The sequence below is a fragment of the Sardina pilchardus genome, chromosome 17 (assembly GCF_963854185.1).
Source record: "Sardina pilchardus chromosome 17, fSarPil1.1, whole genome shotgun sequence".
In the NCBI taxonomy this organism is placed as follows: Eukaryota; Metazoa; Chordata; class Actinopteri; order Clupeiformes; family Clupeidae; genus Sardina; species Sardina pilchardus.
Genome location: NC_085010.1, coordinates 6,579,860 through 6,604,783, shown reverse-complemented (window position 1 = coordinate 6,604,783; position 24,924 = coordinate 6,579,860). Strand labels below are relative to the sequence as shown.

General features: G+C 40.4%; 1 protein-coding gene across 1 annotated transcript in view; it reads right to left on the bottom strand.

The window, feature by feature from the left end:
• LOC134062096 (cytidine monophosphate-N-acetylneuraminic acid hydroxylase-like) overlaps window positions 1-24,924 on the bottom strand; it is a 146,763-nt gene that overhangs the window by 15,511 nt on the left and 106,328 nt on the right. The window contains exons 12-14 of the mRNA XM_062517979.1: window positions 15,968-16,108; window positions 14,177-14,351; window positions 13,298-13,414 (exon numbers count right to left, since the gene is read on the bottom strand). Of these exons, the coding sequence (XP_062373963.1) occupies window positions 13,298-13,414; window positions 14,177-14,351; window positions 15,968-16,108 (433 nt within the window). The remainder of the gene's footprint in view (window positions 1-13,297; window positions 13,415-14,176; window positions 14,352-15,967; window positions 16,109-24,924) is intronic.

Here is a 24,924-nt window from a genome sequence, read left to right as displayed (position 1 = left end):
AGTAAGTTACACTTTATTATGTGTATAATTTATAGTTTCACTTGTAAGTAGCCTTCCGTATCAGTTGAACATATTGATCTAACTATCATCTTTTTCCTTCTGATTCTGATAGGTGTCGAGCTAAAAGAAATGGATAAACAGACTCCGTTGTTCTCAATGGAAGGGGGCTTACTTTTCACTTTCCCGATGTTTTACGGATTTACCGGCAGTGAGCGTCAGCGACGTCCACAGGATCGTAGGTGCCCTGCCCTGCACCCCGAAGAGTAAGAGGGACAAGGGATTTAAAGGAGTCCTAGAATTCAAAACCACATTCACCTTGTTCCTGTTGAATTTAGGCTGCGAGCAGTGTCCAAAGGACAACACCAAAGACTCCCCCGCCTGCTTTCGTATGCAAATTTGGAAATAGAAACAGCCGTGTTGAAATGCTCCAATCTGAACAGAGCTCAGATAACACGTAATAGGCGCCCATCCCCCTTTAGATACACCCCCTCTCATTTGCATACCTTCGATTAATAATTCTTGTTAAACTGCTCTTACGATGCTAGTATCTAGATATGTGGTCTATGGCAGAGATGTTGTAATGCTAGCGTTATTACAGCTAACTTTGGAGAGTTACTATACTAAGAAATGTACTGATAAAACTTACCAATCTAACACATTCATTCTGTTGGGGAATCTGCTGCACTTCATCTTCGTCAGAACCTTCTTTTGACTCGGTTTATACATGTACGGCTGTATTCCTTATTTAAATCCATTGTTGATAGCTTTATCAAAGACTTGGCTTTATTTACCAGCAGTAAACGTAGTTTCACTTTGCTCTAGCTTCAGACCGGTGGATTGAGCCAATCAACTTTCAGGACATATCGGCCAATAGACCAATCAGCGCGCATCTCATTTGAATATTCATGAACTTGCTGAGTGGGCGGGAAAAACAAACTGTTTCATTGCAAGGCTTATTTATGACCTTGTATTAGGCGATCTAACAGTGCTCCTGGGGCGTTTTCAGCCCCACAAATTTACATATGAAATTATTTAGGCTCAAAGATCAATTTGTAATGGTCAAAAAATGCGTTCTATGACTCCTTTAAAATGTACATTTCCTCGTACATTCACAACTATGGTAAGTATCTGATAATGATAACGGCTAACGTTAACGCTTGACTAACGCTACCTAGTAAAAGTACCAGCTAGTGTTTACCACGATGTTTGCTTGTTATCAAATACTAATATTGTTATTCAAAACAAATTATCCGTTTCTATAAAAGATCGGGATTCAGGAGAGGTGGGCGTCAGGGCAATGTACTACAGATCGCTGAAGAAAAAGGAGAAACCAGCTTGAGTGTATGCTAGTTATGGATAAGATAAGATGAGATAAGAAGATAATGTAATAAGATAAGAGTTCGCCTATCAGCCAAATAACCCAGCGTTTTTTTATGTCCCCATGGGATCATCAATGTGTACTGTAGTGCTATGTTTACTGTACCTTAGCTAGCTGCCACAGGTTCACTGTGCATTGCTTGTTCCCAGTGGGTTTTTTGCTTGCTTTTATTATAATGTTAGCAGGTGGGGAATCAGCTAGGGTAAAGTGTAGTGAATTGACGATGGTGACTAGAAAATAGTTGCAAATGTAAGAGCAAGCAGGTTAAAAGGTAAGTTTACCTAGCTGGTCCCCACTGGGTGAAGGTTTTCTTGCTCATTGTTTTGATCCTTCAATTAAGCTACAGTCTGGGGTGAAAGGTACTTTGAAAGGTTGGATTAGTGCTGAATATTATGCCATATCATATTCAGCACATTAATCCAACACATAGCTAAGAATATTATCCTATCTCCTAACTTTAAAAAGTTAGATAGAAGATTCAACATCAGGGGTGGTCTGCTGGTCTAAATGAATTAGTCACAATGCAAGACTGTATCTTAAAATAATCTGTAAGCAATGAAGTTCAAGCTCAAAGTTTATTGTCATGTACTCATAAATAAGCATTTATAAGTATTGAAAAAGAATGACTGACCAGGCTATGATAATTTGTGACTTACTATGACATTCTGACATTGCAGGTGGTGCTTAAAGACCGCAAGCCACAGATGTTCTTGCATTGCTGGAGCTGTGCTGTGCAACCACTGGGTTGCTCTTTTGTATCAGTCAGCTCCCTACTCGCAGCTGAAGGTAGCCTACCTGTAGTCCCCCCTGCGCTAAGCTGAGGGAGAACAGCAGTGTCACAAACCTAGGACTTTGGTAAGTCAACCAAAAACATATAACTTCTTACTGTTTTGAAATTATGTTGTTTTACTGGAGATGTGCTTAAAGTATGTCCTGCAAATACTACAGGGTATATAACCAGGCCCAGTGGACAAAATGTCTGTGCTGTCTGCTAAACCGAAGCGCTGAACATCAGACAGATACCCTCTGTTGTTCAGCTCTTTGGTTTAGCAGACAGCACAGACATTTTGTCCACTGGGCCTGGTTATATACACATGTTTGCATTAACAGATTGTTATCTGGTGTCATGGCATGACACCATAGCATTTGGTGTGACGTCAAGAAATTATGAAAATAAAAAGGCTTTGAGGGAATTCATGTCTTTCATATCAATCCGCGACAAAGCCGTTCGCTGGTTGCAATGGAATTTCATTGAAAGTTACCAAGTATGTTGCCAGGCAACACCTAACAACTGTCAACTGTGGCGAACTATTTATTTTGCTAGAAGTTAGCGGAAGCCACCAAACGGTAGCCAAGTCATTGCTAAAGACACATTGAGTTAAGTTTCATTTCTCGTTTTGGCAAGTAGCCGTATAATAAGCGGGATAATGTATAGAACGCCGGTCATTATCGGAAAAATAATTCCTTCAGGACAAAGCAAAACCCCTCCGCTGCGCGTTGGGGTTCTGTTCACCCTGTCGGGAATTATTTTCCGATAATGACCGGCGTTCTATACATTATCCCTTACTTAGCTGTGGTAATTATTAGTACCTAACACTCCCTAATATACTGTACTGTACTGTTACCCGTGGCAATTAGTACCCAATAATCGCAATAATCACTTATTGGGTAGGCTAAATAAGGGACTGTAAAGGAAGGGTTATTAAAACTTCTTACAGTGGGTACGGGTTGAGAATGCACCTTCTCCCGCGGGACTCCCGAAGAGATCCCGCAGGCCGTCAAGCCGATTTTTTTCGAGGCTAAGGCAATGTACCCAAACAACCACCAGGTGGCAGAAAGTTTCATCCCGCATTTCAACTGCATTTAATGATGAAGACCGCATCCGTCAATAGTCGACTCCTTAATCTCATTTAATCATTACAATGAAGGTGATGACTGGCGAAATTATTCAAACGACGTTTCAATGAACCATTGTTGAAATGAATGAAAATGGTTATAGAAAATCGCCTACCATAGCTTTACTAGAACTAGAAGTTCTACAAAGTTATACAAATTTGCTGAACGGAGGAGGATGTTTCAGGTTAGTTGCAAAACATTCACGGGCACCATATTATTGCCCTCTTACGTGTCACAGTCATTTCTATACCAACTAAGACTGCAGATTCGTAAAGAAACGCAAGCACCCACATCATAAGTGTTTCTTAATTAGGTTTGTACCAAACATGACATTTTACCGTGACTCGAGGAGCTGTAAACAGCTGTGAGGTTTTGTACAAAACCGCTAGCTACCACTTCCCATTACGGTGCAAACGTTAGCGAGCTAGCTCGGTTAACAGGCTAAATGAAATGGTTTGTTGTGTCCGAAAGTGTGTCTTATTGGTATCACACACAAGCAATGACAATGGAGAAGTTTTGGTTTTATGTTATTTCAGGTTAGTTTGCAACAACAAGTTTAACCACAGTCCTTGGCTACCTAGCTAGCAAGCCTGACTAGCCCTTCCCATTAACTTTCTATGTAGGCCTACTGTGCTAGCTCGCTACTGTGCTAACCAGCTCGGTTAACAGGCAAAGTGAAATAATTTATTACGTATCTGAAAGTGAGTTTTATTGGCATCACACACAAGCAATGACAATAGAGAAAAGTTCTGTTTTGACTAGGAGACTGGAACTAGGGCCATTGTCTTGGTAGATTCACGACGAGATTAACATTATACTTCAACAACCTAATGAATGTTTTGCAACGGCTTGCAAATGCTGGCAACGATGTGCAACGTTTAATCATAGACAGTAAAAGAAAATTGCATTTAATTCACACCTCCGCAACAGTTTTGTCTCGTCGCAGATCTTTGGGCATTATGTTTTTTGACCTGAGAAGCTACCGTTGTCCGTATAGGCTGCGATATAATCCCTAACCGCTAGATGGGAGAATTTCACAATGAAATGTCCTCAAGCTTACACAATGTCCCTTTAAAGTCTTCTTCCGTATTGAACAGATACGGGATGCTCTTTGTTCCGTATTTTAAGGAACTACTCAATGCACACACACTACAATGAAAAACACACAAAGGAAACACTAAACATATAGCCTACAACCTAATGACACTTTAATGCAGCGTTTCTCAAACTATGGGCCGCGAAACGTGGAGACTGCTGCTGGTCCGCGAGACGTGGAGTGAAATTAGGTCCGGTGCTTCATCTGATAATTTGCTGCGCAATTGACCAGGCAACCGCGGACCGACAGAAAAAGAAAGCAAACGTTGCTGCTATCGGGAGGAAATGCTTGCTAATTTGATGTCTTTAAACATAGAGCCATACAATTAGGTGTGTCTTTTCCGAGGTTGTCTTATCTACCAAATCCTAAACTTAAATAGCGTAAACATTTTATCTTATGAAAAAACTCTTAGGGGGAACAGTTAGGCAGCCCTTCCTCCATATCGTAGTAGGCCTATAGGCAATTTATTAGAGGGGTCAAAAAAACTCATAAAGTAGGCTAGCCTGCTACTTTTTCCAGACTAAATGTGTCACTTTAGTGATTGGCTCTTTCAAATGCAAATTAGGTGGATGGGCTTTTGAATGGGCCTGCTGCAGGTGAGAGGACAAATCCTAAGAATGTATTGTTTTTAGAAAGTGCCATTATCATTGCCATATTCTCTTAAAACGTAGGCTTTATATTTGAAAACGAGTTGATTAAAGGTTTCTAATGATGTTTCTATAATATGATAAAAGCAGAGATTGAGATTGTGTTTGGAACAGTTTTTCAAATCCCCCGGGGGGTATTTAGACTCCAGGGTGTTAAGCACTCATTCACAACTGTCCCATCGCTAAATGCTCTCTTGTGTTGCGTGATCACACAAGTATACCTGTTGTAGTGTGCTTTTAATTTGATAGGCCTAATTATTATCTCCGCCAAGGTGGTTGTTTTCATCGGGGCTCAGTGTGAAAGGAACAGGTCAACCCCGCGATTAGGGGTGTGTGACTGATGACTTATTTGGCAAAGCTATCATTAGGCTTACTATGCATGGCTGCAGGGGCGGAGTGGGACACTAAAATCCACCGGGAATATTCTGACCACAGCGGCCCCCTACCCGCCGCCAGCCCACTGCCGGCCCAACCCACCCATGCCTTGAGCACGACCACCTTCCGTATATTATAAACACAAACAAAATGTTGGCTAAATGTAATATAGTCAATCTATGAAGGTCCAGGTCCAGACTTTCATGTTTCAGTTTTACAGGCATTTGCATGCAAAACATGCAATACACCATTTTTACACTAAATTTATTCGTTGGGAAATGTATGTCCACATATACTGTAACATATACTGTAATCAAAAGTCAAAAGCATTTTACATCTCTACCTTGCCCTCTCCTTGGGCCTGCTCCTCTCACTGCTCCTGCACCTCCGCACCTTGCTCTTCCCCTGGGCCCATTGTTCTTACTCTTCCTCATCCAGACATTAGGCTACAGTATTTGTCTTTTTATGTTTCTGTTTCCAAAAACATCACCTCCTCCTTTTACTGTGTAAGTATAATGTAAATGTAAAAAGTAACCCCTGCCACTGAGTCTAAGACAAACTGGAATCAGCTGTGGTTGGCCCAATTTACCCAACATCATCTATGTGCCAGTTATTCAATTGTTTGTTTATTATCAGCTGAGATATATTGTTTTTGAACTGATATCATTGCAGAAGGAGAGGTTACTGAGGGTTGGAATTGTTTTAACTATTGTGGGATGTCATGTGTTAACAGTAACATCTGTAAAATAATAGGAAAACGATCCATCATTTTGTTGTTTGTTAAGAAAATGTAGGCATTGTGGAAATGTGTTCACTGCCTGCATATTGTGCGAAAACGACATGAAATGTGTGAATGGTATGGCCGCAATGTGTTTAGAGTTTTGAAAACGTGACAACTGTTTGGACAAACGCTATGTCAGTCACTGAAAAAAACTGTAAGCCATTTATTCGTTTGAAATGTAGGCTACATGAGTTAACTAGCTTGTGATATTTTCCGTCTAGCAAGTAGCCTAACGTAGGCCTAGTTGAGCTTTGCGTCAATGATTTTCATTCTGTCAAATTTACCTGCACTCGTAATGGCCGTGGACTAGACTACGGGTAGCCTAAATCTGTTTTGAGCATTTAGATGCATGCTCCTCCAGCAGTCGCTTCTTCTTAATTCTGCCTTTTTCAGCCCCCTCTTTCTCTTTCCTCTTCTTGCCTTCCAAAATAATCAAGCAAACACCTAATCCGTTCACTATCAAAACGCTACTTTCACGAATAGTGTAGGCTAAGGGGCCATGCCATTAGAGGAGGGGCCGCTCATCTATCCCCCTACATTTCTGTAATAGACTGACCTAGCAAACGTATTTGCCATTCCCAGGAGGCTTTGCTGTTCTATTTTGAATTTATTTGTGACCAAAAGAGTTAAATAACACTTTTTAATAATATGAAGAATTAAATGAAGACACCCAAGGCTACACACAAATGCACTGATCGGAGAGAACTGAGATGAATAGGCCTGTAATTAATATGTAAGGTAACCATGACTAAGGTATATATCGCAACTGAATGGTTTAAATAGTGGTTGGTTTCCTCTAAGGGCAATTAATGATGAGCGATTTCAGATGACGGAAACAATATAGAAAATATCTTATGATAACAAATGTTTCAGCGGCCGCTCAGGCACGTCTTGGGCCAGTGTAAATGCAACATCAGGCCGGCCGGCCTGGCGGGAAATGTCCCGAATCTCCCGATTACCACTCCGCCCCTGCATGGCTGTAGGCAGCTATGAGGCCACTGAGATCTGGACCTCATCGGTTTTGAGAGCTGGAAATACATGTGTTTGCTAAATATCGGTATATTGTTGTGCATGTTGCGTTTGCGACTCGGGGGAAGTGAAGGCAGTTCTGTATAGACATTGCAAGTTTTCATGGTGATCATCAGCGCAGCTGTAGCTGATGGTGAAAGCCGATTGGAAATACATAAGTTTAGAGCGAACGTTTCAACTATGTTTGCCATGGTAGACAAAAACACTCAAATAAAACAATAGCCTAAAAAATAACTGTAGTGCGTAATGGACACGGCTCTATATCCTAAATAATTTTCGAGGTTCGCCATTTGGTAATATGACCTATCCTTACTGACAATAATTTTTTGGGCACGAATGAATGGGTTTGCCCTTAGTTTAAATGGAGGCCGGGGAGAGCGCGCGGCAGCTATTGTTACTGTATGTATGGAGCTGGCTTAACAAAGTTTTGTGCGTTATATATATATATATAACGCACAAAACTTTGTTAAGCCAGCTCTATATATATATAGGCTATATATATATATATATATATATATATAGAGAGAGAGAGAGAGATTCATGCATGCTGCATTACCGTGACCCTATACCTTGTGGATGTTTTTTTGGTAACACTTTATTTGAAGGGGTCTACATAAGGGTGTCATGTAACCGTCATAAGAATGACATGACACATGTCATGCACATTAATGACACATTATTGACGTTTATGACTGTTGTCATAATGTGTCATTCGGTTTTTGTTATGTCAAGTTGACATTGTTTGGGCGTCATCATTATGACAACTTGACATTAGGCAAGATGACATTATCTGACGCCGTCTTTGTCATGACAACTTGACATTAGGCAAGAAAATGTAATCCGTTTACAATATTGTCATGACAACTTGACATATAATTGTGTTTGGCCTGACTTATTTTCTAGTTTTTTTAAGTGATAAGCCTGAACAATTGGCTGTCATGACACCATTATAAATTGGTCATGAATACTTTTCTTGACCTCAACTACAGTGGTACAGTTTTGGTTTGTCATTAAGCTGTCACAAAGAACTATTACTGACCAAAATAGTTTTCTGACAGTGTCATGAATACTTACCTTTGACCTCAAGTACAGTGAACCATCTGAGATGTTTCCTGAACATGTCATGAAGTGTCATTACACTGTCATGTAGGTTTCATTTCTGTACATTTTACATTTCTGGAACATTGAGTCTAATTTCAAGTATAATAACAACAAACACCATACTCAAGTCATGACTTCAAAGAGTTTATTTCAGCAATGAATTTTGCAAAACATATACATTGTAGTGCCTCGTTGCCATGGGGAGCTATCCTGAGTTCTTTAAAAACACCCTTAGCTTAGTGATCCCACAATTATATGCAAATTATATTTACTCTTATTTACACATTCATCACACATGCATTACACTCAATCTTCAATAGTTTTCAATAGGCTAACTTTCAGTTTCAGGTAGCCTATCAAATGTAACACAACCAACATCCAAGCAAAACATGGTTTTCTCTTTAATTAAAATAAAATACCAAACCCTATACTATGGCCGGCAGTTATTAAGTAAATTTAAGTAAATAAATAAAAAATGAGTAGGCTATACCCAACCAGTTGTCAGAGTTCGTGTGGCAGGCCTGTAACGTTGCTAGTGTGCGTTGAAGCCTAAAACCAAAACGGCTCTTTCACGCCACTCCAGCAGCGCAACAAAGAAAACTCAGCGTGTAGTATGTAATGGATGGACCAGATGGACAGACGTCTTCAGCGAGGCTCGTGGAGGTTCCGAGGATAAGTGGCCATGCAGGCTATCTCACGCAAAGTCAGTGGCATCGTGCTAGCAGCTAGCTAGGTCTTGCTGACTAGCTGAAGGCTTTATACTTGTGGGAAATTCTCGTCTCGAAGTTTTCACTTCCAACACAACTTCACCGTCTAGCAGTAATGTTTAAGTAAGCGTTTTACCCACTAAACACAAAGGCTATATTTGTGTTAATCTGCAGTAAACCTTTCCCGCTAAGCAGTCGTTCTCTCTTCTTCTCCCTGGTGTCAGAGAATGTCTAATAAGGGGCGTAGACGGGCTCTGCTGGTGTTGTTTCTTATTTCCTGATTAGGCTACCCTTGACCTCTAGCTCAATTCTCATTGGCTCAAGTAATACAAATGTAACATAAACTACACATTTCTATCCTTTTCTCTTTTAGAATCAAAACATAATATCTTGTCAACATTTCAGTAACTCGGAAATTATAAACAAAATATATTCATCTAAAGCAATGCATAACCATGAAATTGAATAAACATGACTTGCGTGCACAAGAGTCAACGTTTCCAGTAGGCTAGAGATGAATATATATTTGTTTACAATTTCCTAGTTACTGAAATGTTGTCAAGGTATTATGTTTTGATTCTAAAAGTGAAAAAGATAGAAATGTGTAGTTTATGTTACATTTGTATTATTTGAGCCAATGAGAATTGAGCTAGAGGTCAAGGGTAATCAGGAAATAAGAAACAACACCAGGGAGAAGAAGAGAGAACGACTGCTTAGCGGGAAAGGTTTACTGCAGCCTAACACAAATATAGCCTTTGTGTTTAGTGGGTAAAACGCTTACTTAAACATTACTGCTAGACGGTGAAGTTGTGTTGGAAGTGAAAACTTCGAGACGAGAATTTCCCACGAGTATAAAGCCTTCACTAGTCAGCAAGACCTAGCTAGCTGCTAGCACGATGCCACTTGTCAATGACTTTGCGTGAGATAGCCTGCACGGCCACTTAGTATCCTCGGAACCTCCACGAGCCTCGCTGAAGACGTCTGTCCATCTGGTCCATCCATTACATCTAGCCTACACCTGAGTTTTCTTTGTTGCGCTACTGGAGCTATGTTCTTTGTTGCGCTACTGGAGCTATGTGCTGGAGTGGCGTGAAAGAGCCGTTTTGGTTTTTAGGCTTCAACGCACACTAGCAACGTTACAGGCCTGCCACATGAACTCTGACAACTGGTTGGGTAGCCTACTCATTTCTTATTTATTTACTTAATAACTACCGGCCATAGTATAGGGTTTGGTATTTTATTTCAATTAAAGAGAAAACCATTGTTTGCTTGGATGTTGGTTGTATTACATTTGATACCTGAAACTGAAAGTTAGCCTATTGAAAACTATTGAAGACTGAGTGTAATGCATGTGTGATGAATGTGTAAATAAGAGTAAATAGAATTTGCATATAATTGTGGGATCACTAAGCTAAGTGGTTGTATTTCACATAGAGGTGATGAATGAACACTTGGATTAATTTGTTTATTTAATATTTTAAAGAACTCAGGATAGCTACCCATGGCAACGAGGCGCTACAATGTATTATGGTTTTGCAAGATTCATTGCTGAAATAAACTATTTGAAGTCATAACTTGAGTATGGTGTTTGTTGTTATTATACTTGAAATTAGACTCAATGTTCCAGAAATGTAAAATGTACAGAAATGAAACCTACATGACAGTGTAATGACACTTCATGACATGTTCAGGAAACATCTCAGATGGTTCACTGTACTTGAGGTCAAAGGTAAGTATTCATGACACTGTCAGAAAACTATTTTGGTCAGTAATAGTTCTTTGTGACAGCTTAATGACAAATCAAAACTGTACCACTGTAGTTGAGGTCAAGAAAAGTATTCATGACCAATTCATAATGGTGTCATGACAGCCAATTATTCAGGCTCATCACTTAAAAAACCTAGAAAATAAGTCAGGCCAAACACAATTATATGTCAAGTTGTCATGACAATATTGTAAACGGATTACATTTTCTTGCCTAATGTCAAGTTGTCATGACAAAGATGCCGTCAAATAATGTCATCGTGCCTAATGTCAAGTTGTCATAATGATGACGCCCAAACAATGTCAACTTGACATAACAAAAACCGAATGACACATTATGACAACAGTCATAAACGTCAATAATGTGTCATTAATGTGCATGACATGTGTAATGTCATTCTTATGACGGTTACATGACACCCTTATGTAGACCCCTTCAAATAAAGTGTTACCGTTTTTTTTCTCATTGGAATACAGTAGGACAGGATGCCTTTTATCTATCAGACGCAAAAGCTGAGATTGTTGGAAGGACTAGGCTACTCAACAAACTTGTTTTTCGTTTCTGGGAGATCTCGTTATCGTTTTGGATTGTCGGATTTTATACTTATTGTATATAGGATGAACAAAGTCCATGGATTTGCTATATTAAATCCAGTAGCCTAATAATTAGGCTATGTGCCACGTCCGATTTCGCAAGTGGTGTAGTAGGCTACAAAAATCGACAGCCGTCTGTGAGATCCATTTCATGAAGAGCAATTGTCTTGTGCGATCATTCCCCCTCCCCCACACTCGTCTAACCAGTTCACTACATTATAGCCTACCTATATGCGGCACTGAGGACGACTGCCTCCCCCTCTTCTCTCTCGACAGACACTTGAGCCCGACACTATGTCAATGTAAAAATGTGTGTGAGTGTGCGCTGAACCACAAATTCACATATTAACTTTTCTTTTCAGCAGACATCGCAAACATAAAAAAAAAATCGCAAAACAGAAAATCTTTCATTTTTTTCAATAAAATGATGCCTTTTCTCTTGATGGGTTCCGGGGAGGTTCTTCGAGTTTTGAACCCCGGTCACTGGCGTACGATACACATGTTTCAACCAGTTGCGCCACAGCTCGATTGTAATTACCGTTATGCTTTATTCGCGCCATGGACTTGAAACGCCGATCAAAAGTTCTGACATGTTAAACTGACGTTAGTTATTAATTCATCACATGATAAAATGCTGTCATATAGCTTGACGCCCAGCAGCCTATGGTAGTCTATGCCTATCTCTGAATCAACATGAACATGCATACGATACAAACGTTGCTAGAAACTTATTTTGCGGAGCTAGCCCTGCTAGTCGATGGTTACAATGAATCACCCTCACTGCCCTATCGCATATCTGACCATCCATTGTTACAATGTTACAAAATGCGCGATCTTCTCCATGCATGTAGCCTACGGTTATAAGTAAAGTGACAAGCATAGGCATGTATTAAAGAGATTTCTGTTAAATACATTTTATTTTCAGTCGTCAAAAGTGGTGGGGACAAAATCTGTGATAACAAGTGCTGGGTACATGTAGGCTACCCAGCGTCGCCGGTTAAAATGAACATGCCTCCGTTTTAAAATAGCCTATACACATTTCTAAGTATTCCTAGCATGTAAATGTAGCCAAAATGTCCATCTTGTCCATCTCTTTCGTCTTCGCCTTGACATTGACAATAATAGCCTATTCACGGAAATGCGGTCTTGCAACCGTAATGAATTCATGAATTAATCTAAGGTTGCCTTTCGAGTATTTCAGGTTGAATTGAAGGCTATTTCCTTCTGATAGGCCTATAGGTGATTTTCTAAAACCATTTTCATTCATTTCCACAATGGTTTATTGAAACGTCGTTTGATTAATTTCGCCAGTCATCACTTTCATTTTAATGATTAAATGAGACGGATATGCGGAGCATTTCTCTCCCTCTCCATTGACCAAAACGTTGCTCCCGCATCTCTGCTGGACTGACTGAGTTATAGGCTACGTCGAGTGAGAGAGCTGTGAGGTAGGCTGTAAAACATTCGAAAACTCTGCAACTGCAATCTAACATGCCGAGCGTCATGTCTCTTTTCTCCACTTGTCACCAGCGCGGCGTCCTCAGGTTTTTCCATGAGCCGAACCTTCATATTATTAGGGCGGTCTATGTTGCCCCCTTGCGGTTGCAGTTTTAATTACAAAGTCCCGATGCTTCGGGATTCCCGATGTGCGGGAAAGAAAGGAGCATTCTCAACCCGTACCATCTGTAGTTTCTGAAGTGAAGTGATGAAATGAAGGCCAGAAATGGAATGAAGTTCAACTTCTTACCCAGAGAGTGAACTTTCCCACTATATCACAACCAAAGTTGGACAAGAGATTATTTCGATTGTCGGGAATTGTTTGTAATATTTCCGTTTTCAGTTTTTCAGTTATAGATGAACAAGATGAAATTGTGAACTGCAGATTGCAGATTGGACAGGTATGCGTGGTTTGGGTATCGTCCCACTTACCTCTAGGTAAGAGTGCTCCCTGTTTGGGCGCTTGGAGGGGAGGGACAAATCCAGAAAATCCACCAAGTAGTCATAGCCCCCAGGGACAGGGTTAAAATCGTCATCCGTTTCAATCACCTGCAATTACGAATACAAACAGTTTACGGGCTACTGCAAACGATAGCCAACAGGTAAAGTATCTGTGCAGTATGTGCATTTTTTAAATCATCCTCGTGACACTCGGGAGAGCTACTGTAGCCTCTTTGCTGTCACTTCTGCCTCCTGATCCGAGCTGATAAAAATGTTGCAGGTTCAAGCCCAGGCAGGGAGCTCTGTTGCCTGTTTTGCTCTGTATTAATTAATTATCAAACATTTTGAGTGTATTTCTCATTTCATATTTTGTTTTCATATAGGTGATCTGTACTGTATAAAGTCGACTTAGTTACTCAGTCTGCTGGGTCAGGAGAGAGTTCGTTCTGGGGGAGATGTATCTGGTGGGAAGGACTGGGGACAGAATATGATGGGTGGTAGAGGTGTGCTCTCTTGCCATGATGTGATCAATAAAATAAAGTGTACTTGAAGCTTCCTGTAACCCATATTTTGTTTACGCCTCAGTGAGACTGGAGTTACTGTACAGTAGTCCCTGTCTTGTGTTTGCGAAACACTTTTATTCTGAAGTTTTACCTTTATTTTATAGACCCAGAAAGACAAAAAAAGACCTAACACACATCTTGGAGTTGGCGCACGCCTGCATCCTCGGTTTGCTCTTTCAAACCAATCATGTTCCAACTTGACTAAAAGGCACCAGACGCCAGAATACAGGGGTCCTGTGTTTACTATGATGGTGTTAGGAGGGTCTCTGTGTTTAGAATAATTGTGAACTTTGTAAAACGATCTTACCCGAATGACAAGGTTGTAGTCTTTAAAGCCTGCCCAGTTGTAGTAAAATGGGATCCAGCTTCTGTGCTTAAAAATGTCATCACCAATAGCAGCGTTGAGCTCTCTCACATACAAGTCCAACTCCCAGCTGTCCTTAAACACCTTTGTTCCAGCTGGTGGGTCTGTTATGGCACTCCTACATTAATAACCACATTATAAAACATTATATTATTACACTGATATTGCGACACTGAATGTCTTTAAGCTTCATCGATAAATGTGAGTGTGTGTGGGTGTGTGTGTGTGGATGCGTGTCTATATATATACAGTACAGACCAAAAGTTTGGACACACCTTCTCATTCAATGAGTTTCCTTTCTTTTCATGACTATTGACATTGTGGACCTACAATGAAGGCATCAAAACTATGAATTAACACATGTGGAAATATGTACTTAACAAAAAAGTGTAAAACAACTGAAAATATGCCTTATATTCTAGTTTCTTCAAAGTAGCCACCTTTGCTCTGATTACTGCTTTGCACACACTCTGCATTCTCTTGATGAGCTTCAAGAGGTAGTCACCTGAAATGGTTTTCACTTCACATGTGTGCCCTGTCAGGTTTAATGAGTGGGATTTCTTGCCTTATAAATGGGGTTGGGAATCAGTTGTGTTGTGCAGAAGTCAGGGGTGATACACAGCTGACAGTCCTACAGAATAGACTGTTAGAATTTGTATTATGGCAAGAAAAAAGCAGCTAAGTAAAGAAAAATGAGTGGCCATCATTACTTTAAGAAATGAAGGTCAGTCAAAAATTGGGAAAACTTTGAAAGTGTCCCCAAGTGCAGTCGCAAAAACCGTCAAGCGCTACAATGAAACTGGCCGTCCCAGGAAAGGAAGACCAAGAGTCATCTCTGCTGTGGAGGATAAGTTCATCCGAGTCACCAGCCTCAGAAATCGCACGTTAACAGCAGCTCAGATTAGAGACCAGGTCAATGCCACACAGTTCTACTGTAGCAGCAGACACATCTCTAGAACAACTGTTAAGACGAGACTTGTTTGGGCTAAAGAACGCAAGGAATGGACATTAGACCAGTGGAAATCTGTGCTTTGGTCTGATGAGTCCAAATCTGAGATCTTTGGTTCCAACCACCGTGTGGACCGCAGAGTGAAGGCAAAAGGGCCAACAAGTGCTAAGCATCTCTGGAACTCCTTCAAGACTGTTGGAAGACCATTTCAGGTGACTCTTGAAGCTCATCAAGAGAATGCCAAGAGTGTGCGAAGCAGTATTAAAAGCAAAAGGTGGATACTTTGAAGAACCTGAAATATAAGTCATATGTTCAGTTGTTTCACACTTTTTTGTTAAGTATATAATTCCACATGTGTTAATTCATAATTCTAATGCCTTCGGTATGAATCTACAATTTTCATAGTCATATAGTATGAAAATAAAGAAAACTCTTTGAATGAGAAGGTGTGTACAAACTTTTGGTCTGTACTGTATATGCTTGCATGTGATGAAGCAAGAGAGAGAGAGCATAAGCTTCAAAGGAATGCAGATGATTTGCATCATGTCTGTTAAACACACTTAACACACACCACTTAACAGAAAAACGTGTGTATGTGTGTATGTATGTATGTTTGTACTGTTTTATATACTATATATGACCTTCAATACATGTAGAAGGGCATTATACCATTATGTGTGTGTGTGTGTGTGTGTGTGTGTGTGTGTGTGTGTGTGTGTGTGTGTGTGTGTGTGTGTGTGTGTGTGTGTGTGTGTGTGTGTGTGTGTGTGTGTGTGTGAGTGTACCTGGAAGGGTGTTTCAATGCTACACCCAGATCCAGCACAGCCCCAGGTTTGGGAGTCCAAGTGAGGATGTCAGGACTGCTCTTCCTGATCTGAGCGTTGAGATCCTCTGGGCTGTTTTTGATGTTGGTCTCCTTAATGTATCTGCAGGAGAGACAAGGAACAGGAAGTGGTCAGAGATGGGGGACAGGAAGTGGTCAGAGACACCATAGGGGTTAGATATTTCAGCGACGGACAACACTGTTGTAAGAAGTGCGTCATAAGCATCATACCAGAAGTCTGATTCTGTCCAGTCTAAAAATATGGTAACGCTTTAGAATAAAATGTGCTTATTAGCTATTAACAGTGCATAACAAGCAGTTAACAATTAGTTACTAACAGTTAGTAAATTCACTTCTATTCATTTAGGTAGTAGCCTAGTGTCGCGCCGCAGAAAATGATCGGAACTGGACAAAGAGCCTATAACAGTCTGGTTTCAATTACACTGTAGTCAGGATTTCATGCCGCATTTCACAGGCTACCGTGGCTACTTTCTAAAACAATTTTCATTCATTTAGGGAGAAGCATCTTATTGGGTCTAGCTACCTCGGAGGGAGGGAGATAGAGAGAGCTATGCTGAGCAGGCATAGGCGCGAGTAGCCTAATTAAAAATGAGTGAAAGATACTCTCCGTTTTGCGAATGTGTAGGCTATGTTTGCGATGTCTGCTGAAAAAAAGCTATAGGCCTATTGTTTCTACAATTTAAGCTAACTTCTATGTGAATTCGAGATTCAGCATTGAGACACACATTTTAACTTCACAGGAGAGCAGAGCTGTAGCCCACTGGTTAGAGCTTGGCCTCATATTCCAAGAGTTGCTGGTTCAATACCCGACCTATTCATGGCGGAAGTTCTTTTGAGGAAGGCATCAGTAAAGTAGGCTATATTCTTTTCTATTCACACAACTACACGCACGCTGGCGAATTTGAACATTCTGAAACGCGCAAATGCGATGAAACATGATTGCGCATTCTTCCACCGCGAGTTGCCTAAACAGCCAGCCTGCCTATGCAGGGGACAGAGAGAGGTGGTGGGGGTGGGGAGGCAGTTAATTGTCCTCAATGCCGCGGTGATGTCTGTAGCCTAAGTAGCCTAGACGAGTGTATGGGGGAGGGGGAATGGTCGGTTTTAAATAGGCTATGTTTGCAATGGATAGTGTGTTATGTATAGACCCCGAAGCCCATTTGCTTTGAGAATAACGGCTGGCTGATGAAGTTATTGGCTGGCTAGCTGGCTCAGCCAAAACCTAAATGCTGCTGCAGCCGCCAAAGTTTTCATGACTGATAATGGCTTTAGTTGCCACTTCATGTTTACAGATGTCTATATTGTACTAGATCTCAACACACAATGTTATTGAATTGTTTTGGACAACGTTCTGCACGTTTCACTTCAATGTAGACTGCATGCGTTGTGAACAGCGCAGCAATCTCTGGAAAGGAAACGGTGGAAGTCGCAGTAGCCTAATAGCCTAGCTATCGCGTTCAATGCTGTAAATCCGTCTGTTCCAGAATATTTGGTTCATATCATCAATCTTTGGTTTTGGTGTTTGTGCAACCAGGCCCTGAAGATTTAACAAAAGTCGTAGTAGCCCTAAGTGGGAATTAGGAAAGTATGTAAGGCGAGATCAAAATTAGGCTACCTTGTACTTGCTTCTTTCCCCATGTCATTTTAATTGGTCATCAACTCACTGTGAGTCCTGTGTATCGTAGCAACGAGCACAATACTGATGTGGTGTGTCCAGTGGGAAAATCTCATGTAGGCCTAGGCCTATAGTTTCTAGGCTATCGTTTATTTTTCACGTGTCTCTATGATATAATTATTTTTAGATGCAAAAAGTCTATGGCTTAGTCCAGACCTGGGCAAACTACGGCCCGCGGGCCACATCCGGCCCTCAGGCTTTCCCTGACCGGCCGGGGCAAGGTCCGTGAAAAAACAGTTGGCAGTCAAGCGCCTAGTAGGCCTATAGAGATAATGCACGCAAATAAACATTGTTGCATTTATTTTGAAAGCGACTGCTATTTTTAATCCCATATTTGTGCGTTTATGCCTACGATGTAAACACCCTCACTGATGTGCTGGGGAATAGAGTTTCGCATCTAAATGCAGTTGCCTTTACATAGGCTTAAACCTTTCAAAGTTTTTATGTCTCCTGTGTGCGTCGCTCACCACCGCAACGGAGTCCTACTGCTGCTTGGTGGCGATACGAAGTGTTCATTTCAAAACGTTACTGACAGATAGACAGTTTACAATCGGATAACCCCGTCATTGTAACCAAAATCTGCCTGAGTTTGTTTGCAAAGCTTATGCTAGCGAAATAGTATGATGTTACTACCCACAGGTTGCTTGAAACAGCCGCCTCAACACAGGGCGAGTTGACCAATCACAGTCTTGTGTATAAAGTTAAAGCAAAAACATAACCTTAATTCTCAAAACAGTTTTTTTTTTGTGAATGTTGATTAACTACTCACATAGCCTACTATTGTCTGTATTTTGTACAGAGTTAATTTAATGTCGGTCTTTGAAATATTGGTGGCTTTTTTTACCAGTCTTTGTAAACTGAAAAAAAAAAAAAAAAAACAATTTCAAAACAATTTTATTTGAGAATGAGGATTAGACCACTGGACATATATGAAATATTGCCATTTTTACTTTGTCTTCCTTACATTTTCATCTTTTCTTACTAGTCGTAACCAAAACCATACAATTTGTTATACAAGAGCAGAATAGAATTTAACCGAATTGAGTTCAGACTTGAGTTCGGTGTTTTGGGTCCGGCCCTCCTCAACAGTCCCAGTTTCTCATGTGGCCCTTGGCAAAATTATTTTTCGTTAATGGTAGACAGTATTGTGATTCATCCGTTTATTTCAGATAGTTTGTTATTAAAAACCATTAACAAAAAATAATGTTAGCATGGCCGTAACTACCATTGAGGACACCGAGGTCATGTCCTCGGTATTTTTTTCTTCAAGTTTCGTTTAATAAGTGTTACACGTTACAGTCTTCTTCCGTATTGAACTGATACGGAACGCTCTTTGTTCTGTATTTTAAGAAACTGCTCAATGCACGCACGTTACAATGAAAAACACACACAAAAAACCCTGAACAGGCTATACACCCTAATGACACTTGTGCAGCGTTTCTCAAACTATGCGCCGCGCAACGTGGAGACTGCTGGTCAGCGAGGCATAGAGTGAAATTAGGCCCGGTGCTTCACCTGATAATTTGCTGCGCAAGCAACCGCGGACCGACAGAAAAAGAAAGCAAACGTTGCTGCAATCAGGAGGAAAAGCTTGCGAAATTGATGTGATTAAACATAGAGCCATACAATTAAGTGGTGGTATGAACGTTCATTGAATACATGCGTGTACGCGTTTGCGTGACAGAAACTGAAACTACGTTGGTGGCAAAGCTCCGCGTCAACCTGTTGGAAGGCTATAATACGACATTTAATAGAACAACGTGGATTCTCGCAACTCCCATAAAAACAGAGCAGAGACTGTACAATACATTGTTTAGCATAGATAGATACTTTATTGATCCCCGAGGGGAAATTCAAGGATTGAGTATCGTTTAGTCAAATTTGAACATGGTCAGATCTAGTCTTTCATTTAAAGATCTCCAGATTTCGCCTATCTGCACGGCCGTTTACCATAGACAAAAGTTGCTATCGTGTTTCCTGAATCCTTACATTCAGGCATTCAAATGAAATTTCATTATAAACCATATCCATTTTTTCTCCATTCTCCCACATGCAACCATATATCTTACATTAGTAAAGCAGGCCTCTGATGTGCATATGACATGCTAACATGTGCATATGCATATGGGCATAGTTTTCACAAACTTTTTGTGAACAATTTTGGCACTTCAAACATTGACTGCTTTGAAGTGAAAGTGCATGTCTAACTATATAGCATAATAATCAATGTAATGATCATCATAATGATGATTTGATGGGGGGTGGGGTGTAGGTACGTGTAGGTGGGCCCTATGACCCCAAAGTCTGCCATAAGCCTCAACTTAAAGAAGCTAAGCTCCACGCCCCGCGCTCCATTTCACATTGAATGTTCCTTATGTTATTTTCACATAGTTGGCAACCCTAGCTATGACCCTGCAGTTTATATGCAGCATTCCCTACACTGATGAGGAGATGCAGAGCATTCTTAATCACAGATGGAGTAGGGTCCAGTTTAAATAACCAAAGTCAGTTTGGGAAAAGGCTCTTGAGGCTCTACAAAAAGAATATTGTGGAAAAGTGTGTTGGTTCAAGTTATGAACAAAACATGTTATACAATGAACAAATCTATAGTTCTATGTCGTTGGCAAAATGATCAGAGGGCTCGGAAGAACCCCCCTGGCATTTCGGGGTCCCCAAAATTTCTAGCGATGGCCCTGACCTCGGTATTTTAAAAATCCTGGTTACGGCCTTGAATGTTAGTCGACGTTGAAAAACGGTCTGTCAATTCACTCATTTCAAGCAACATTATTTCGCTCGTGCCGAGTTGTGAACGCGGGTCTCCGGCATAACAGTCGAGCGAGTTAACATTGCGCCACTCAACATTTAGTACTTTACACGAATGGAAATAGGTATTTGAAGCGACGCAACTCAGTTTGTCCAGCAAATATGTAAGAAAATGCTTATACATTAGTCTGAGCTCTAAAAGATACTATGAATGTACGTAGGTATACGCGCTCTACGTACATAATAGGCTACAACGAATTTCAGCTGAAAATATTTTTTACACACGTAGGCCTGCCTAATAGAACAACGTCGCAACGTTTTCAAAACTTGCATTTTACCACTGTAAATCGCCTCCATAGACTATGCCATGTAAATGAAAAATAGTTATTAAAATAAATCACATATATATAATACATATTGCACATATGTAAACTGTATGTTTTATGGTAAAATATTATTCTCATGCCCGACTGACAGGAAACCCTTGCGACATCTGCTGTGAGAAAACAGAATAGCAGCCTGGACAAACATGGCCGAAAGTGAGACAACATAGTGTTGTCACAAGTGAGCACAAAAAAGCTCTAAACTAGCTTGTACCGGTGTGCTTCTGGGTGATAAAACACGCGTATTTAGGAAAAGTCGTGAACGTAGGGTCCTGGAATTTAATCGAGTGAAAAGATTTTTTTTTTGTAATCACGGCAGTTCTAGGTATATCTAGGTCAAACCTACACGGCACTTCTAGTAGGCTAATACGCGTCAGCGGTCAAATGACCGGCGCTTGGCGCTTCTAGTGTTAATGATGAAAAAATACATTTCTTAACTACTTGTAGTAAATTCTGCAGCCCCCAATCTAAAGCGAGAACTATGTAACTAACAGTTAACAAGCCACTTCTTACCTGCTTGTAGTACATTCTGCCGCCCCCCAATCTAAAGCGAGAGCTATGTAATTAACAGTTAACAAGCCCTAACGTTATATCTTTAAAGCGGTTAAGCTTTGAGAAATGCACTTCTTTTTTTTTTTTTTTTTGTAATTCAATTTTTATTGACTTTTTAACACAATACAAAGTACACAGTACAAAGCATTTTGGCCAACCCCCCCCCCCCCCCCCCCCCCCCCATCCCACCCAATCCCTTACCAACACATGGATCCGCATTAGTCAGCGGAGTAAAAAAGATCAAACAAATCATACAAAAAAAAAGAAAGAAAAAGAAAACACATTATAAAAAAGGAATTGGAAAATAAACAAAGAAAGAAAGCTTTTACAGGAGCAACTCTTTAATCATAGCAATGCCATGTAGCCAATTATTGATAGTAGAAGGCTTTGCATGGTTAATTCTTGCTGAGGAAAGTTCTAGGTGCATAATGTCTAATACAGTATACAACCAGTGTTTTACAGAAAGATCATGGGGTGGAAGCCATCTCTGAACCACTATTTCTTTGGCTGCGGTCATACCTGCTAACCAAAGTTTCCGTGTTTTCTCTGTGATGCAAAACTTTGAATCATCAGGCAAAAGATGCAATGCAGGGTCCATTGGAAATATGATGTCTGTTAAATTGGATATGATATTGCTTACACTATTCCAAAAAGAATAAACCTCTGGGCAGCTCCATAAAGAGTGCATGAAACTCCCTACATTACCATGTGGGCAAAAGGTGCAATAGGGATGGGGAGCTAAACCCATCAAATATCTTCTTTGGGGGGTCAAATAGGTACGGTGACATATATTAAAATGAATAAATTTATGGTTCGGATTTTTTGATGAATTGATGACATTGTCCCATACAGTTTCCCAATCAATGTCTCCCTGTAGATTTCCTACATCTTTCTTCCAGTCTTTAACAAAATAGTCAGAGGTTCCAAGATGTGCCAGCAATTGAGTGTAAATAAATGAGACTATCCTTCTGGGTGCTCTTTGTATTAATTCTACAATAGGATGTAATTTTAAATTGGAGCCCCATTGGATGTTACATGATCTAAGGGCTGATCGCAACTTAAAATAGTGAAAAAGTGAATGAGTAGGGATACCATAAAGAGAGACCAGGTCACCAAAACTCAATAAAGAGTTCTCTCCATTAGGTGCTGTGTCCACCAAATGCGTTTTTTACAGCCAGAGCGCCCAAAACCTCCTCCTCTCGGCGCTTCGATAAGTGTTTATTGTTGCTAAGTTACCAAAACCAGAGACGGTTTATAACGAGAAGTGCCATTGACGAGCCCGGCGCTGTTCTAAAAGTTGAACAGATTTCAACTTTGAGCGCTCTGAGCGCTGCGACAAAAAAGGTCGGCGCCGACCGTTTTTTTTTCGCCAAGGGCGCTCAGCGCTGTGAGCGCTGAGCTACATAGACTTTACATTGAAAATTGTCGCCGTCGGCGCAAAAAACGCGTTTGGTGGACACAGCACCTTAATGTCATTTAGTACATGTATAGCTGTATGCGCCCATGGACCTTGATTAAATGTTTTATTCCCAGACAGCAAACATCGATTCATCCATAGTGGGGAGTGTTTGTGCCATTTTACTTCCACACCCAAATATCTTTCTACCAGTTTGAAGGTTTTCAACAAATAAGATACAATGGGGCCACACCGTAAGGAAGATTGTCTAGCTGAAATACCTGAAAATAAGACATCCTGAAGTCTTATTTGGGCCACAAGAGCTCTTTCAATTTCAATCCAGGAGGTTTGTGCATTTAAGTTAAACCAGTGTCTACTATGCTGCAATATAAAGGACCAATGATATAGCTTGAAATTTGGAAGAGCCCAACCTCCTTGGAGTTTGGTTTGTTGTAACATTGACCATTTTATCCGTGGACGTCTCTTATTCCATACAAAAGACCTAAGTAGAGTATCTAGTTTTTTCCAGTAGTCCACTGGAGGGGGCAGAGGTATCATTGAACTAATGAAGTTAATTCGGGGTAAAACATTCATTTTTATGACCGAAATTCGACTAGGTGTTGATGATGGAAGTGGCATCCATCTATTAATATCATTTTCTATTTTCTTCAAAATAGCACAATAATTAATCTTGGAAATAGATGATAGAGTTGATGTTATCTGAACCCCTAAATAGGACACTTGGTCAGCCACCACAATGTCGGAAGGAACAGCCAGCTCATTTTTGTCCACATTGAGAAGCATGAGAACTGATTTTTTAAGATTAGTTTTAAAGCCTGAAAGTTTCCCAAAATTGTCCAGCGTACTCATGATCTTTGGCAAGGAGGACTGAATATCAGATATATAAATCAATGCATCATCAGCATATAGGGATATGTGATGTTGTGAAGGACCTATTGTTATTGGTGTTGAAATATTATTTTGACGTATAAACTGGGCCAAGGGTTCAATTGAAAGATTAAAAAGAAGTGGGGAAAGATGACATCCCTGCCTCGTCCCACGGAATATGCCAAATGGGTCAGAGGAAATCCCACCTGTAAAAACTCTCGCAGATGGGTTAGCATCTAAAATTTGCATCATTCTAATAAAATATGGACCAAATTTGAATTCTTCCAGAGCTCTCCACAAGTACTTCCATTCCAATCTGTCAAATGCATTTTGAGCATCCAGAAAAAACAATCCATTAGGGGAAGATGTTTTCCCTGTCTCATCAATAATATGGAGAAGCCGCCTTATATTATCAGATGCTAGACGTTCTTTCATAAAGCCGGTCTGATCCATGTGAATCAGCCTGCCAAATACTTTCTCAAGGCGTAGGGCCAGCGCTTTGGCATATATTTTCAGGTCTGCATTTATCAATGAGATGGGACGGTAATTTGCACATTCAATAGGGTCTTTACCTGGCTTTGCTAACAGGGTTATGAGTGACATGTTAATATCTTTAAGAAAGCTGCCATTTTCTATTGCATGATTTAGCACATCAAGCCATAATGGTCCCAATATTTCCCAGCACGTCAAAAGTAATTCCGCCGGTAGCCCATCAATGCCAGGGGAACGACCTTTATTAGTAAGCTTTAAGGCTTGGTGGAGCTCCTCTAAAGTAATTGGGGAATCTAGTTTTTCAAGTTCATCGGTGGAGAGACCTGGAAGTTCAATGTTGCTAAAAAAATCATCAAATTGGTCCTGGGATGGTGAGAATTCAGATGAGTATAAGTTTGTAAAAAAGGTCTTGAAAGTATCATTTATATCAGGTGGTGCTGTTACAATCCGTTTAAGAGGATTGCGGATAGCAGAAATAGACATTTTATTCTCTTGTTTCTTGAGTGTCAATGCGAGGAGTTTACTTGGTTTACTACTCTCTGAATAATACTTATGTTTAGTTACATGCATTAAGTATTCAACTCTCTGTTTAACCAAATCATTTAGTTCTGACTGTTTAATTTTAAGTTGCACATCTTTTTCCTCAGAGTATCTAGAATTCAAATCCCTTTCCAAACATTGACACTCTAACTCCAAGTCTTTTATTCGGAGTGCTTTCAATTTCTTAAGATGACTACAAAAACTGGTAG